General features: G+C 37.7%; 1 protein-coding gene across 1 annotated transcript; it reads left to right on the top strand.

Annotated features, from left to right (window-relative positions):
- Nucleotides 1-9,464: 9,464 nt before the first annotated feature.
- LOC113925460 (casein kinase II subunit beta-like) lies at nt 9,465-11,040 on the top strand. The gene is made up of 2 exons (XM_035726346.1): nt 9,465-9,494; nt 10,562-11,040. Exons 1-2 carry the CDS (start codon nt 9,465-9,467, stop codon nt 10,898-10,900), a joined length of 369 nt encoding a protein of 122 aa, XP_035582239.1. The 3' UTR covers nt 10,901-11,040.
- The last annotated feature ends 7,148 nt before the right edge of the window (nt 11,041-18,188 follow it).

The raw sequence follows: 18,188 nt of genomic DNA, 5'->3' as shown, positions 1-18,188 counted from the left end.
CTCTCCCTCTGCCCCTCCCCCTGCTCCTCCTCTCTGTATCTCTCTGTCTCTCTCTCTCTCAAATGAATAAATAAAATCTTTTAAAAAATTCAAATTATGACTCTTATCTAACAGACAAAATGAATTATTGGTCTTTGATCACCAATAAAACTATTGATAATCTAAACCAAGTTAATGCTAATACTACAATTTTTAGTTATTTGCACCTCAAATTAGTAGGACTTATGCTTTATATTACTGATTATTTCCATAGTATATAAACTGGTTCAGAATTTCTAGTTTCCATGGTTTATATCTCATCGCCTCATTCTCCTGGTCCTTGAAGGCTTTTTTTTTTAATAATTTTTTATTGTTATGTTAATCACCATACATTACATCATTAGTTTTTGATGTAGTGTTCCATGATTCATTGTTTGTGCATAACACCCAGTGCTCCACGCAGAACGTGCCCTCTTTAATACCCATCACCAGGCTCACCCATCCCCCCACCCCCCTCCCCTCTGAAACCTTAGTTTGGTTTTCAGAGTCCATCGTCTCTCATGGTTCATCTCCCCCTCCGACTTACTCCCCTTCATTCTTCCCTCCTGCTATCTTCTTCTTCTTTTTTTTTCTTAACATATATTGCATTATTTGTTTCAGAAGTACAGATCCGTGATTCATCAATCTTGTACAATTCACACTGCTCACCATAGCACATACCCTCCCCAATGTCTATCACCCAGCCACCCAATCCCTTCCACCCGCCACCACTCCAGCAACCCTCAGTTTGTTTCCTGAGATTAAGAATTCCTCATATCAGTGAGGTCATATGATACATGTCTTTCTCTGATTGACTTATTTCACTCAGCATAACACCCTCCAGTTCCATCCACGTTGTTGCAAATGGCAAGATCTCATTCCTTTTGATGGCTGCATAATATTCCATCGTGTATATATACCACTTCTTCTTTATCCATTCATCTGTCGATGGACATCTTGGCTCTTTCCACAGTTTGACTATTGTGGACATTGCTGCTATAAACATTGGGGTGCATGTACCCCTTCGGATCCCTACATTTGTATCTTTGGGGTAAATACCCAGTAGTGCAATTGCTGGGTCATAGGGTAGCTCTATTTTCAACTTTTTGAGGACCCTCCATACTGTTTTCCAGAGTGGTTGCACCAGCTTGCATTCCCACCAACAGTGTAAGAGGGTTCCCCTTTCTCCACATCCCCGCCAACATCCGTCGTTTCCTGACTTGTTAATTTTAGCCATTCTGACTGGTGTGAGGTGGTATCTCATCGAGGTTTTGATTTGGATTTCCCTGATGCTGAGCGATGTTGAGCACTTTTTCATGTGTCTGTTGGCCATTTGGATGTCTTTGGAAAAATGTCTGTTCATGTCTTCTGCCCATTTCTTGATTGGATTATTTGTTCTTTGGGTGTTGAGTTTGATAAGTTCTTTATAGATTTTGGATACTAGCCCTTTATCGGATATGTCATTGCAAATATTTTCTCCCATTCTGTTGGTTGTCTTTTGGTTTTGTGGACTGTTTCTTTTGCTGTGCAAAAGCTTCTTATTTTGATGAAATCCCAATAGTTCATTTTTGCCCTTGCTTCCCTTGCCTTTGGCGATGTTTCTAGGAAGAAGTTGCTGTGGCTGAGGTCAAAGAGGTTGCTGCTTGTGTTCTCCTTTAGGATTTTGATGGGCTCCTGTCTCACGTTTAGGTCTTTCAACCATTTGGAGTCTATTTTTGTGTGTGGTGTAAGGAAATGGTCCAGTTTCATTCTTCTGCATGTGGCTGTCCAATTTTCCCAACACCATTTGTTGGAGAGACTGTCTTTTTTCCATTGGACATTCTTTCCTGCTTTGTCAAAGATGAGTTGACTCTAGAGTTGAGGGTCCATTTCTAGGCTCTCTATTCTGTTCCATTGATCTATGTGTCTGTTTTTGTGCCAGTACCATATTGTCTTGATGATGACAGCCTTGTAATAGAGCTGGAAGTCCAGAATTGTGATGCTGTCAGCTTTGCTTTTCTTTTTCAAGATTCCTCTGGCTTTTTGGGGTCTCTTCTGGTTTCATACAAATTGTAGGATTATTTGTTCCATTTCTTTGAAAAAGGTGGATGGTATTTTGATGGGGATTGCATTGAATGTGTAGATTTCTCTAGGTAGCACTGACATCTTCACAATGTTTGTTCTTCCAATCCATGAGCATGGAACGTTTTTCCATTTCTTTGTGTCTTCTTCAATTTCTTTCATGAGTATTTTATACTTTTCTGAGTACAGATCCTTTGCCTCCTTGGTTAAATTTATTCCTAGGTATCTTATGGTTTTGGGTGCAATTGTAAATGGGATCAACTCCTTGATTTGTCTCTCTTCTGTCTTGTTGTTGGTGTATAGGAATGCCACTGATTTCTGTGCATTGATTTTATATCCTGCTACTTTACTGAATTCCTGTATGAGTTCTAGGAGTTTTGGGGTGGAGTCTTTTGGGTTTTCCACATACAGTATTATATCATCTGCAAAGAGTGAGAGTTTGACTTCCTCTTTGCCGATTTGGATGTCTTTGATTTCTTTTTGGTGTTTGATTGCTGTGGCTAGGACTTCTAATACTATGTTGAATAGCAGTGGTGAGAGTAGACATCCCTGCCGCATTCCTGACCTTAGGGGGAAAGCTCTCAGCTTTTCCCATTGAGAATGATATTCGCTGTAGGTTTTTCATAGATGGCTTTTATGATATTGAGGTATCAATATCAATATCAATATCAAAACCCCTCTATCCCTATACTCTGAAGAGTTTTGATCAAGAAAGGATGCTGTACTTTATCAAATGCTTTTTCTGCATCTATTGAGAGGATCATATGACTCTTGTTCTTTCTTTTGTTAATGTATTGTATCACGTTGATTGATTTGCGGATGTTGAACCAGCCTTGCAGCCCAGGGATAAATCCCACTTGGTCATGGTGAATAATCCTTTTAATGTACTGTTGGATCCTATTGGCTAGTATTTTGGTGAGAATTTTTGCATCTATGTTCATCAACGATATTGGTCTGTAATTCTCCTTTTTGATGGGGTCTTTGTCTGGTTTTGGGATCAAGGTAATGGTGGCCTCATAAAATGAGTTTGGAAGTTTTCCTTCCATTTCTATTTTTTGGAACAGTTTCAGGAGAATAGGTATTAATTCTTCTTGAAATGTCTGATAGAATTCCCCTGGGAAGCCATCTGGCCCTGGGCTTTTGTTTCTTGGGAGATTTTTGATGACTGCTTCAATTCCCTTAGTGGCTATAGGTCTGTTCAGGTTTTTTATTTCTTCCTTGTTCAATTTTGGTGGTCGATACATCTCTAGGAATGCACCCATTTCTTCCAGGTTATCTAATTTGCTGGCATAGAGTTGCTCATAATATGTTCTTATAATTGTTTGTATGTCTTTGGTGTTGGTTGTGATCACTCCTCTTTCATTCATGATTTTGTTGATTTGGGTCATTTCTCTTTTCTTTTTGTTAAGTCTGGCCAGGGGTTTATCAATCTTGTTAATTCTTTCAAAGAACCAGTCCTAGTTTCGTTGATCTGTTCTACTGTTCTTTTGGTTTCTAGTTCATTGATTTCTGCTCTGATCTTTATTATTTCTCTTCTCCTGCTGGGTTTAGGCTTTATTTGCTGTTCTTTCTCCAACTCCTGTAGGTGTAGGGTTAGGTTGTGTATTTGAGACCTTTCTTGTTTCTTGAGAAAGGCTTGTATTGCTATATACTTTCCTCTCAGGACTGCCTTTGCTGTATCCCAAAGATTTTGAACAGTTGTGTTTTCATTTTCATTGGTTTCCATGAATTTTTAAAATTCTTCTTGAATTTCCTGGTTGACCCATTCATTCTTTAGTAGGATGCTCTTTAGCCTCCATGTATTTGAGTTCTTTCCGACTTTCTTCTTGTGATTGAGTTCTAGTTTCAAAGCATTGTGGTCTGAAAAGATGCAGGGAATAATCCCAATCTTTTGGTACTGGTTGAGACCTGATTTGTGACCTAGGATGTGATCAATTTTGGAGAATGTTCCATGGGCACTAGAGAAGAATGTGTATTCCATTGCTTTGGGAGGGAATGTTCTGAATATGTCTGTAAAGTCCATTTGGTCCAGTGTGTCATTTAAAGTCTATTTCCTTGTGGATCTTTTGCTTAGATGATCTGTCCATTTCAGTCAGGGGGGTGTTAAAGTCCCCCACTATTATTGTATTGTTGTCAATGTGTTTCTTTGCTTTTGTTACTAATTGCATTATATAAGTGTCTGCTCCCATGTTAGGGGCATAGATATTTATAATTGTTAGATCATCTTGTTGGATAGACCCTTTAAGTAGGATATAGTGTCCTTCTTCATCTCTTATTAAAGTCTTTGTTTTAAAATCTAATTTGTCTGATATAAGGATTGCCACCCCAGCTTTCTTTTGGTGTCCATTAGCATGGTAAATGGTTTTCCACCCCCTCACTTTCAATGTGGGGGTGTCTTTGGGTCTAAAATGAGTCTCTTGCAGACAGCATATTGATGGGTCTTCTTTTTTAATCCAATCTGATAGCCTGTGTCTTTTGATTGGGGCATCGAGCCCATTCACATTCAGAGTAACTATTGATAGGTATGAATTTAGTGCCATTGTATTGCCTGTAAGGTGACTGTGACTGTATATTGTCTGTGTTCCTTTCTGATCTATGCTGCTTTTAGGCTTTCTTTTTGCTTAGAGGACCTCTTTCAATATTTCTTGGAGGGCTGGTTTTGTGTTTGCAAATTCCTTTAGTTTTTGTTTGTCCTGGAAGCTTTTTATCTCTCCTTCTATTTTCAATGACAGCCTAGCTGGATATAGTATATTTGGCTGCATATTTTTCTCATTTAGTGCTCTGAAGATATCACGCCAGTCCTTTCTGGCCTGCCAGGTCTCTGTGGATAGGTCTGTTGCCAATCTAATGTTTCTACCATTGTAGGTTACATATCCCTTCTCCCGAGCTGCTTTCAGGATTTTCTCTTTGTCTCTGAGACTCATAAGTTTTACTATTAGATGTCGGGGTGTTGACCTATTTTTATTGATTTGAGAGGAGTTCTCTGTGCCTCCTGGATTTTGATGCCTGTTTCCTTCCTCACATTAGGGAAGTTCTCTGCTATTATTTGCTTCAATATACCTTCTGCCCCTCTCTTTCTTCTTCTTCTGGGATCCCGATTATTCTAATGTTGTTTCATCTTATTGTATCGCTTATCTCTCGAATTCTGCCCTCGTGATCCTGTAGTTCTTTATCTCTCTTTTTCTCAACCTCTTTATTTTCCATCATTTGGTCTTCTATATCGCTGATTCTGTCTTCTGCTTCATTTATCCTAGCAGTTAGTGCCCCCATTTTTGATTGCACCTCATTAATAGCCTTTTTGATTTCGACTTGGTTAGATTTTAGTTCTTTTATTTCTCCAGAAAGGGTTTCTCTGATAACTTCCACACTTTTTTCAAGCCCAGCTAGTATCTTTAAAGTCATGATTCTGAACTCTAGGTCTGACATCGTACTAATGTCAGTATTGAGTAGGTCCCTGGCATATGGTACTACCTCTTGTTCTTTTTGCTGAGGTCATTTTTTTCATCTTGTCATTTTGTCCAGAGGAGAACAGATGAATGACAGAACAGAATGCTAACAGGTTAACAACGTCTCCAGCAAATATACTCTATACAAATCAGAAAAGACCTGAAACCAGGGGACAAGAAAAGGAAAGAAAGAAGAGAAAAAAAAAACGGAAAAAGAAAAAGAAACAAACAAAAACAGAACAAAACAAAAAAAAAAACAGAATATGATCAAATATGATCAGGCTAGTTCATAGATCAGTGCCACACACTAGCTTTTGGGCATATTTTGGTCTGTTAGAAGAAAGTGCCTGCTAAAATTTTAAAGGAAGAAAGACTTATATATGTACAAAATAAGGGTTGATACAATGAAGGGATGGCAGATGACTGTAAAGATGAAAATTATAAAAGATTTTATAAAAGGAATTGATAAGAAGTTGTTTTTAAAAAGAAAGAAGATTTAAAAAGAAAAAGAAAAAAGAAAAAAAAAGAAAAAAAAAGGGGAGAGAATGTGATCAGGCAGGAGACTAGAACAAAGCCATACACTAGTGATTCAGGGTATATTTTGATCTTTTAGAAGAAATTGTATCTCAAAATTTTAAAGAGAGAACAACTTATATATATATGCCAAAAATAAGGGTAACTACTATGAAGGGATAAAAATATGACTTTAAAAATGAAAAATAAAAAAATGTTTTTTTTAAAAAAGGGATTGATAAGATGTTGTTTGAAAAAGGGGAAAAGAAAAATTAAAAAAAAAACAGTTAAAAAAATTAACTTTGAAAAACTAATGAATTATGGTAAAAAAGCCATGAATTCTATGTGCAGTATTCCCCTAGTGCTGGAGTTCTCCCATTCTCCTTGATCGGTAAACTTGGTCTTGGCTTGCTGGCTGTTCCTGCTGATCTTCTGGGGAGGGGCCTGTTGCCGTGGTTCCCAAATGTCTTTGCCGGAGGCTGAATTGCCCCGCCCTTGTTGTCCAGGCTAAGCAAGCTGCTCCGGTTTGCTCTCAGGAGCTTTTGTTCCCTGCAAGCTCTCGGTACAGCTTTGGAGGATCAGAGTGAAAATGGTGGCCTCCCAATCTCCGCCCCGGAGGAGCTGAGAACTCGGGGCCCCGCTCCTCAGTGCACCCCCAGAGAAAAGCAGTCACTCCCGTCTCCCTGGTCTCCGGCCACACTCTGTGCTCACCCGGCCTGTGATCGAGCGTTTCTATCTCTGGCACCCGACCCCGTGTGGAGTCTCCAAACCCAGCAGATCCCTGCGGTCTGCTTCCTTGCTGCTCCTCCCGGGGGAGGAAGGGGAGTCTCCCCGGCTCTGCCACTTGTTGGGTCCCTGCTGGAGGAGCAGTAGCCCGACTGGGCCGCGGATCACAGTTTATGGCAACCCCGAGCTGCGAGCCCGCGCCTCGGCTCCATCTCTGCAGCAGGCTTCCCTGCTCTGATACCTGGGAGCTCTGCCACACTCAGGCACCCCCGGTCTTTCTGTGACCCCGAGGGTCCTGAGACCACACTGTCCCGTGAGGGTTCCACCACCCACCTAGCCACTGGAGCGACGTCCCTCAGCGGAGCTGGCTTCTAAAAGTTCCGATTTTGTGCTCCGCGGCTCTAGCACTTTCCAGAAGCGGCTGGAGGAGGCCCCCTCCCCCAATGTCTATCCTTCCGAATATCACCTCGGATTCACTTCTCTGCACGTCCTACCTTCCAGAAAGTGGTCGCTTTTCTGTTCAGAGAGTTGTTACTCTTCTTATCTTCGATTTCCTGTTGAGTTCGTGGGTGTTCAGAATGGTTTGATCCCTATTCAGCTGAATTCCTGAGACCAGACGAAATCCAGGTCTCCTACTCCTCTGCCATCTTGCTCTGCCCTCCTTCTCCTTGAAGGCTTTGAGGAGCTTCTTTGGTCAAACACATGAAGCACTCTTTCCTTCCTCTGACTCTGACCTTTATTTTAGATCTGATAACTAAATTACTTTTGCATTTTCTTCTAGAGCCAGAGGAGACCCTGCCCACCTCTGGCTTCTTTTGCTTCTATTTTCTTCTTTCCTTGTGGATGATGTGAAGGCTGCTCAGCCCAAAGCCCCGGTTCTGCTGGACATACTTCCCTGATGTCAAACTGCTCTCTCTCCACTGGGCTTTGGATTACAGCCTATACCTGGATGGATTTCCAGTTCTTATGTTAATATCAACTAGTTGGAAAATTCTGTTTCATCTTGCTAAGTTACCCTGAAGCTGGGTATCATTTAAGAATGGGCTTGGCTGCAAGTCACTGAAAAATCTCCTACAGCAGATTAAATAGAAATCATTTTATTTTTTTCCCCCAAATAACAAGAATCCTGAAGATGTGCAGGGCCTAATTCTGCTTCAGGACTCAATGTGTCAGAGCCAGTATTTCTGGGCCTTTCCATCAGAGTTGCAAAATGGCTGCCTTAGCTCTAAAATCATCAAAGGCAGAAAGAAAGACTTTGGTGTTTGCAAATAATTATTGCTTTACTTGGTTGCCCCCTGTTGCCTATATTACTTTATAGTTTAAAAAGCTAATTATAAAATGTTTAAATACAAGGGGATAGTTGTACATTAAATCAAAGTTTTATTAGATAGCTGCTTGCATATAAATGTATTATTTCTTTAATATAAGACTATAAAATGTGCTCTCATTTACAGGTTAGATAGCTGTTGTTTTCATGTAGTCTCTGAATCTGGATTTTTCAAACCAGCAGAAAATTGATCTTAAAAATTCCTTGCAAGGGGTAAGAGTATAATTAGCCTAAGAACAATTTGTTCTAATGACAAAGTGACACCAGATAAGACATAAAACTTGAAAGACATCTTAAATTTATGTTCCTTTTGGTTAAAAAACAAAAACAAAACAAAACAAAAACCTGTCCTGACACATACTCAATATTGGCACACTAACCATCCTTTCCATTAATTTATTTATTGGATTTATGAAGAACTTTCTCCTCTACAAACTCAATGTAATCACATTCAGCTTTGTGGGCTGTCATAGTTTATGTTTGTCCATCTAAAGACATCAAACTTAGTCAGGTTTGATTTGGTAAGAACGTAAATTCCTGTTTTTCCTTCTCATACAAACATCAGTAACTGAAACATAATGAAGAGACAATGTACTTCCAAGGGATTCTGAACTCATATTCCAACATCTCTACATTCTAACCGATTAACTGTTCCAAATGGCAAGGTCTCCATGTGGATTTGGATTGTGAACTGTATTTAGGCCTCTGATTTTTATTTTCTTCTTTTTGTTTTCTATTAAATCTGCTTATAATAACAAATATCATTATTCCACATACATGCTAACAAAAATCTGCAAGGCAAATGCCAGATTTACTAATTGGTGGTTTGCTTCCTCTCTGTAGTTAAAAATACATATATATATATGTATATTTATAATATATATATAATATATATACACAAATGTATATGTATATTTATAATATATATATATAATATATATATATTATATATATATATATTCTCTGAAGAGAAGGGATAATATTTGATTTGGTGGCTTAAATTGATGAACTTGAGGCTACCCAACCTCAGCTCTTTATGGCTAAAGTGAACAGTGAAGGGACTCCAGAAGTTTCCAGTAAATAATAGGAGGATTTGATGTACGAGAGAGTCCATGAAAAGGCAGAGGCCTCAGTGGGAATGAGGACAAGGTGATGTATGGGACTTCTTTGATCAGAAGGAAGTAGCTAGATCTATGGGCTGTAACAATAGGTGCCACCAGGTCACTCTCAAGCAAGAAAGGACCCAAACCTTCAGAAGTCACAGTTTTAAATCATATATGCTACTCTGCAGCAGAGACCAGATAGGCTTGAAAATTGTGGGTCTCTTGTTCCTGTAAGGGTGGCTTCTCTGTAAACACATCATAAACTCTGAAATGGCGATGGTATTGAGAACGTCACAACTGGTATGTGTCCCTAAGAAACAAAATACTTAGGTTCTATTTTTCAAATGAGGTTCTAAACTCTTAGTCATTTGGGGACACTCAATTTCTGGGAGCAAATGACATGGTACTGAGTGAGAGATAGTCCTGCTCTCTCATGTAAACAGCGAGTCACCTGAATTTAGAAAGATCAGTGCAATTACAGAAATATAACAACCTATAAAGTCATTGTGCTAGCTCCTGCCTATCCTTCTCACATGCATCTTCTCAAACATGCCTACTACAAATAAGGGCATGGAGATGAAAATCTATATTGCTTATTATAGAGCACTGATTTTTATAAATGAAAATTTATAATGCTTATAATAGGGTAATGATTTATGTTACATATTGTTAAAGTGTGAATTCCAGGGTCCTTTATCTTAGTCTAGAGAAATGTTTTGGAAACAAACATTTAAATATAGAACAATGAAACATAAATTAAATGACCATGGTTGGTGACAGTGCGTTAATTTGCTTTTCTCTTTGTCTTAGTATTTTTACTACTTGTCATTAACGCTCAGAGGGTAAAAAAGGGAAAGCACTATGTTTGCTCTTAGGGGATTTAAGTAGTAAGATTTGAGAGTTGCTAATCAGGGTGATCATATAATTTTTACATAAATCAATTCATTTTGAGAACAAAAGGGAGTGTTATTAAAAATCACATCATACAAGAGGCTTAATATGAATTTCTCTTTGGTAAAATAGGGTGTATTTTTACCCTTTGGTCCTCTGGTTACTTTCATGGAAATAATCAGAACACAAATATGAGTTTCTTATAGAGGGGTGACTCATGGTCTTTAAAATTTTACTCAGGGCACTGCATTCTCAGACTTTGTCCAATATAATGTCTTGATTTAACATGCCCCTCCAACTGAAATTTTTGTGAGGAAGAATTTGAAATTACTACAAGCAACTTTGTAACTAATTATGATTTTAATTATCCACAGTTCACAAGTCCTCCTTCACTAAGTAAAATTATGTTGACAGAGAAGGATGAGGAGAGGGAGGAAAGAAGGAAGAAAAACGGAAAGTAGTGAAGAATAAGGCAGGGAGACTTTGGCTACTGTCCCCGTGTGTACTGTGAGAACCAGCCAATTCTTCCCATCGGCCTTTCGGACATCGCAGGTGAGGCCATGGTGAAGCTCTACTGCCCCAAGTGCATGGACGTGTACACACCCAAGTCATCGAGGCACCATCACACGGACGGCGCCTACTTTGGCACCGGTTTCCCTCACATGCTCTTCATGGTGCACCCCGAGTACCGGCCCAAGCGGCCCGCCAACCAGTTTGTGCCCAGGCTCTACGGTTTCAAGATCCATCCAATGGCCTACCAGCTGCAGCTCCAAGCCGCCAGCAACTTCAAGAGCCCAGTCAAGACGATTCGCTGATTCCCCATTCCACTTGTCCCTCAGTCTTTGACATCTCTGATCCTTTGCTGCCACCCTTTCAGGAACCCTCTATGGTTTTTAGTTTAAATTAAAGGAGTCCTTATTGTGGTGGGAATATTAAATAAAGTGGAAGAAAAGGCAAAAAAAAAAAAAAAAGAATAAGGCATGTAATAAAAGAATCCAAGTACTTTTAAATAATTCAGACAAAAAGCATACAAAATTTGGCTAAATACAAAGACCATGTTTTCTTATGGTGAGATAAAATCACTGTGATAACTCAGCAGGAATATTCCTTGTCTCTTACTGAAGCATAAAATGGTGTCTTGCTTTCCAGATGGAGGGAGCCTCCAAATGTTTAGTTCTGAACCATTAGAGGGCAGTGGAGTACTGGGTAGAAAACAGTCCTTAACAAAGAACATTCTCTCATCCACTCCCCCCACCCAAATAAGTCACACACGATTAAAATAATCAGGGAATCAAGGAAGGAAAGATAGAAAGCATAGGGAGAATCTGATAGAAGAAAATATGTTATAATGCAAAGACATTTCATTTTAGTATTGAAGGGAGGGAAAAAAGGAAAGATGATTTCAGCATATCCTGAAAAGAATTGAAACAAACGTTCTCACATTTTTAGAGAATGAATTATAGGGACTGGAAGGATTTATTTAAGTTGAGAATGATAAGGGTCTTTTTTTCATTTTTTGAGCAAAGCCTAATTATACAAAATGTATTTTTGAAAGTCTAAGAAAAATGTTGGAAAAGTATAATGAAATGGGTTGCAATCGCAGATGAGCCACCACATAGCTCCTGTATTTTGAACTCTTTTCCTCTGGTGCTTTTTGTTAATAATAAAAGTCTAGATATGGATCTTACATAGTTGAAATATTTTTTTTAATATATTTTTTGCCTTCCCCCCCAATGAATAGTTCAAAAACCCAATTTTACTCTAGATTAAGCAGGTCACCAATAGCAACTGAGTTTCTAGTGTTTTAAGTGATTTAAATTCACTGCATAAAATAAAATGGGATTATATATCTTAACAAAAATGGTTAATTTCCCTTTTTTTGTTTTCAAGGTACAAGTCATTTTTGTAACTGATATGTTCTACTGTATCATCCTTAAGATTCAGAAATTTCTCAGTTTCTAAATGTATTTTTAGTATCAAGACATCTGTTTTTTAGTATGGCATATGTTTGAAAGAATTATAAAGATGGCATTTTGTTAAGGTTTAGAAAGGAATCTGGTGAAAAGACTTGCACTGTTAGGGAGAGATTGCAGTTCCCATCTTTAGGATTTAAATTGTTTATATGTTTGCACTTTTTATTCAACCATTACTTAAAAATTAAGTTGCTGCTGGGCACTCTTAAAAAAAAGTGTTAATAGATTTTTCAGTCTGTTTCAAATTCAGGAAGAAATAAGAATAGAAGGGAATTTAACTGTATGTATTCCCTGTTTGAAGCAGTAGCTATATTCTTCAAAAGATGTCTGTCAATTGATTTTTTTAAATGGAATCATATTTTTTATTGACTCATACAAATTTCAGAGATGCCTTATCTCTATTATTTGTCAGTGATTTGTCTTAAACTTCTAAAATGGCAACTTTTCCTGAAAAGAAAGAAGGAAGAATTTCAAGTCTATTGGACAAGAGTGTTTGACATCCAGTTATTTGCTGAGGTTGTCTTTCCAAAGAATTTGGAATATGTAAACACTTTTTTTTAAAAGATTTTATTTATTTACTTGGCAGAGAGAGACACAGCAAGAGAGGGAACACCAGCAGGGGAGTGGGAGAGGGAGAAGCAGGCTTCCTGCCAAGCAGGGAGCCTAATGCAGGGCTCGATCCCAGGACCCTGGGATCATGACCGGAGCCGAAGGCAGACGCTTAACGACTGAGCCACCCAGGCGCCCCTGGAATATGTAAACATTTGATATGACAAATTAATTGGAATAGACAAAAGAAATTTAATAGTTCAGTCACATATATATTTAGATAAAATCCCCCCAAATTAATAGTTTCTATAATTTTCAAACGTCACTCTAATATTTTTTTTGAAAAATGAAACTAAAATTTTATGACTTTAAAATTCTAGCATCGTAGCTCATGTATACAATATTCAGAGCAAAGCTATCAAGTATTGAATAAAGTCATTGTAGTATTAAAGCTGACCTGATTATGATTCAGAAGCCTTCTCGCTCCCTTTACATAGCAGTCCTCAAAGATGGAATGGGTGTGTGTGTGTGTGTGTGTGTGTGTGTGTGTGTGTGTGTGTGTGTGTTGGAGGTGTGGTTCTCTACAAAATTAACTCAAAGAAAAGTAACAAATACTGTATTTATTCATGTGATAAGTCATCAGTTAGGTATTTTACTACCATGTTAATATTATTTCTACAAGAAAAAATCGTATCAACCATGAGCTACAGTATTGTATTTATACAATTCAAGTTTTAATTATGCTTCTTCTTTGTGCAGAGGGGGTACATGTTCATTGGGAACATGCAATATATACAAGCTAAGAGAAAGGGCAAGTCAGTAGAAATAATTGTTACTTCTATTGAAGTAGGATTTGTTCTTTTTAAGTGTTGACTTCTTTAACAGCTTTATATATATATATACTGCCATTACCCTCATTATACAAATAAGAAAACTGAGGGACAGAGAGATCAATTAAATTATCCAAGGTAACACAGCTGATTGAGCTAGAGGTCAAAACTAGACCCTGTGGCCCCAGAGCTTATGCTCTTCATCACAATACCACACTGACTCTTCTTAACTTATTCAAGACCAGAAGGGGTACTATTGACATGCAAGTCCATGGTCTTGCCTCAGAGTGGTAGTGGTAATATTCATTATCAGAATGGTTAACAATTGCTTTGGTATTTGGGTGAATGATCCATATTGCCTTCCTTTCATACCAACCTCCTGCCTATATTTTAATTGGTATTAAATTGAATTAATAGTTTAGTATTTGTGTTTCTTTTTCATTGACTCTAATTAAAAATTTCTAAGGTTTCTCAGATCTATCCATTTTGAGAAGAACCCGATACTGCCTGGCATTTTAACTAGATCGATTACAAACATACTTTTTATTATAGTTATAAAAATGAAGGGAAGCTTTTTAGCTTTTATTGACTAAAAAATCTTGAAGAAAAATGTCTTTATTTCTGTGCAACCATTAATCGAAAAGAAAGGTAAAGCCAGACCTCTTTGGATTATTTTAGTCACTGACTGTCTTATGATAACATGATAGTGGACTTTTTCATTGCTTAATTGAATTTTGTGGATCTCAGAGGTCAACATGATGAAATCACTCATTCAAAAACTTCTTTGAACAATACAAAGTATGGTTTGGTATCATTGTTTGGTATAGTTATTTAGTATAGTTACATGAAAGAAAAATTTGGTATAGTTACTTGTTAGCCTACATTGTTTTTATGTAAGTCAAATTTGTGCAGTAATTGTCAGTTTACTTTGGTTTTATGTTGATTAATTGGATGAAAAATAGGAATAATCAAAGCAGTTGTGGGTCAATAAATAAAGCTGTGGGTAAGATTTATTTTTTCTCATTCTGTGCCATGAATATTTTACATAAAATTAGCTATTTGGAAGGCATTTTCGTTTCTTTTTTTTTTTTTTTTTTTTTTTTAAAGATTTTATTTATTTATTTGAGACAGAGAGAATGATAGAGAGAGAGCACATGAGAGGGGGGAGGGTCAGAGGGAGAAGCAGACTCCCCGCGGAGCGGGGAGCCCGATGCGGGACTCGATCCAGGGACTCCAGGATCATGACCTGAGCCGAAGGCAGTCGCTTAACCAACTGAGCCACCCAGGCGCCCGGCATTTTCGTTTCTTACCAATTATTTTTATTTCTCAAAAATCTAGGTCTTTTTTTTCTTTTTCCTGATAGGAAGTCTAGAGACATATGTGCATTGCAACCATAGACATGATATAGCACTGCAAGTTGCTTTCCACCCTGCTTTCTGTCCTGACCTTCTGGATCTTACTTAACATGTGTTGATCTTTCTTTTTTTTCCTTTTTTTCCCAAAAGGTGTATTTTCCAGGCTTTGGACATAGAGTCAGTGTACAAACAATGATAAGTATAATATTTATCCCACTCACTGATTTTTTTTAATGCTCTAACTTAAAGCTCTAATTTTAAGCTCTCTTCTTGGGGCTTAAAGATTAGGGAAGACATAAGCCTTGAAGTGATGCAAAAACATAATTTGTATATTTTCTTTATCCCTTAGAGCCTCTTGATTTCTTAGGCCATGATGGAGTCACAGTTACAAAATCTGATTACTTCTTAAATAATTTGATCATGAAGTCACAGTTATGAAATCTAATTATTTCCTAAGATATTTTAATATTTGCAATGGAAAGAGTAGGAACAAATGAGTCTCAAAGTGTCTATCTGAAAAAGTAAAATTTTAACTCCCATGTTGTGACTCACCTTCCACTATTAAGCTTGGAGACTCTGGGTGTGATGTTAGGAAGGTTTTTTTATTGTCACTCAAGCTCTTCCATTGAATCTGAGTACCAGGCAATGTGTGTCACTGATGCCTCAGTGGTGGTGTGTGGTGTTTGCTGTTTGTAAGCTTTGCAGTGACATCTCTCAAACCACGTACACCACCATTGTGTCCTGCTTAATTGACTTTTCCAGGTGCTTGGAAATAGCTTGATTCGATGGAATCCCCTCCAATGGAATCAGCTGCCATGGGACCATCTTCATGGCACCGACATTTACCTAAGTAATAGTCTTCTCTTCTCCCACTTCCCCATAATTTAATTATCAGTATTTAAAAATGATAGGAAAGAAACTTACAGGTGCTGTGATAGAGAAGAACTGGAGGACTGGGGCTGGATAAGTAACCTGGGAAGGTCTCTACGAGGGTTTAGTAAGTATACCCAACCTCAAGATCCGTCTAATGTATATATTTCTATTTTATTATTATTTGGTTGCATAAGAGCATTCAGTAAATTAAACACTTTTAGGAAAGTAGCAGGATATAAATAAAAATAGCAGAAACTGCTAGCTATCAAACTAGTAATGTAGATATAAATGAGTATGGGGTTTGAGACTATATAAAGAAACATAATTTGTAAACTTTTTTCTACTTCAGTGTAGATAATCCCAATTATATGACCAGCAGGTGCCTGCTATTAAAATCCAACAAATCCTACATCTAGAGTATTTACTCATAGTAAATCTTCTAGGGTTTCACTGATCTATATAAAGAGAAAGGAATTGAAGTAAACTATGAAATGGAGCAAAGGGGATTTGTGCAAGTTCATTCCAAATACCAATAAATATGCCTGGAACAATGCTAAGATTTCAGATGAATAACATATATTGAATGTGCTTTAGGATCATTAGGCAGAAAAAAAAATGGATCACTGTTGCTATACTAGAGTGACTTACTAGCCTTCTTTATGCTCAATTAGAAGTTTCTAGAGCACAGAAGTTATCAGATCTCCCACAGATGCTGAAAAGGAGAGCAAAGAACACAGAGTCAAACTACCATGTTTGGCTAAGTCATTAATTTTAACTGCATTGCAATCTGAGGTCTGTTATAAAAAGACTGAAGAAGTCAGAGAGAAGCAGTAAAAAAGTATGAACTAGTTAGAAAGTAGGATTTCTGTGATACACAGTGGCTAACTGGGATGAATATAGTTTAATAAATCTTGGCTGCTTCTGGGAACAAAAGACAAACATTTTTTGGCAGTGTTATATATGATGAACGATACTGGATAATAAAATAACTAACCTCCTAGGGATTTAACAAGATGCATACCTCAATTATGTTGCAATGTAAAAAAGAAATAATTTCCAATGATGGAAGACTTTATTAATCATCAAGAAAATATAATTATTTATATAGGATAGAATCTTCATTCAAAAGAAAAAACTTTTTGATTTGCTTTATGGAAATTCTATAAAAATAGAGGGAAAGAAATCATGCCATCAATCCATTTCATATTCATTTACATTTGTCCTTCAGTTCTCTGACCACTAGATAATGGCTTTTACCTCCTTTTTACCTGTGTGTTCAAAGGTCCTGCTGAAGATATCAAAAAATAACCTATTTACAAACACGATTTTTAAAATGGCAATCCAACTCAACACCCAAAGAACAAATGATCCAATCAAGAAATGGGCAGAAGACATGAACAGACATTTTTCCAAAGAAGACATCCAAACGGCCAACAGACACATGAAAAAGTGCTCAACATTGCTCAGCATCAGGGAAATCCAAATCAAAACCTCAATGAGATACCACCTCACCAGTCAGAATGGCTAAAATTAACAAGTCAGAAAATTACAGGTATTGGTGAGGATGTGGAGAAAGGGGAACCCTCCTACACTGTTGGTGGGAATGCAAGCTGGTGCAGTCACTCTGGAAAACAGTATGGAGGCTCCTCAAACAGTTGAAAATAGAACTACCCTACGAGCCAGCAATTTCACTACTGGGTATTTACCACAAAGATACAAATGTAGGGATCCGAAGGGGTACATGCACCCTGATGTTTATAGCAGCAATGTCCACAATAGCCAAACTGGAAAGAGCCAAGATGTCCATCAACAGATGAATGGATAAAGAAGATGTGGAATATATACACAATGGAATATTATGCAGCCATCAAAAGGAATGAAATCTTGTCACTTGCAACGACGTGGATAGAACTGGAGGGTATTATGCTGAGCGAAATAAGTCAATCAGAGAAAGACATGTATCATATGACCTCACTGATATGAGGAATTCTTAATCTCAGGAAACAACCTGAGCGTTGCTGTAGTGGTGGGGGGTGGGAGGGATGGGGTGGCTGGGTGATAGATATTGGGGAGGGTATGTACTATGGTGAGTGCTGTGAATTGTGTAAGACTGTTGAATCACAGACCTGTACCTCTGAAACAAATAATACACTATATGTTTAAAAAAAAAAAGGATAGCAGGAAGGGAAAAATGAAGGGGGGGAAATTGGAGAGGGAGACAAACATGAGAGACTATGGACATTGAGAAACAAACTGAGGGTTCTAGAGAGGAGGGGGTTGGGGGGTTGGGCTAGCCTGGTGATGGGTATTAAAGAGGGCACGTTCTGCATGGAGCACTGGGTGTTATACACAAACAATGAATCATGGAACACTACATCAAAAACTAATGATGTATGGTGGTTAACATAACATAATAAAATAAAAAAAGGAAAAACAAACAAACAAAAGTAATGATGTAATGTATGGTGATTAACATAACATAATAAAATAAAAAAATAATAAAATGGCAATCCACTAAATTAC

Source organism: Zalophus californianus, chromosome 2, assembly GCF_009762305.2.
Source record: "Zalophus californianus isolate mZalCal1 chromosome 2, mZalCal1.pri.v2, whole genome shotgun sequence".
Classification (NCBI taxonomy): Eukaryota; Metazoa; Chordata; class Mammalia; order Carnivora; family Otariidae; genus Zalophus; species Zalophus californianus.
This window is presented reverse-complemented; position numbering and strand designations above follow the sequence as displayed.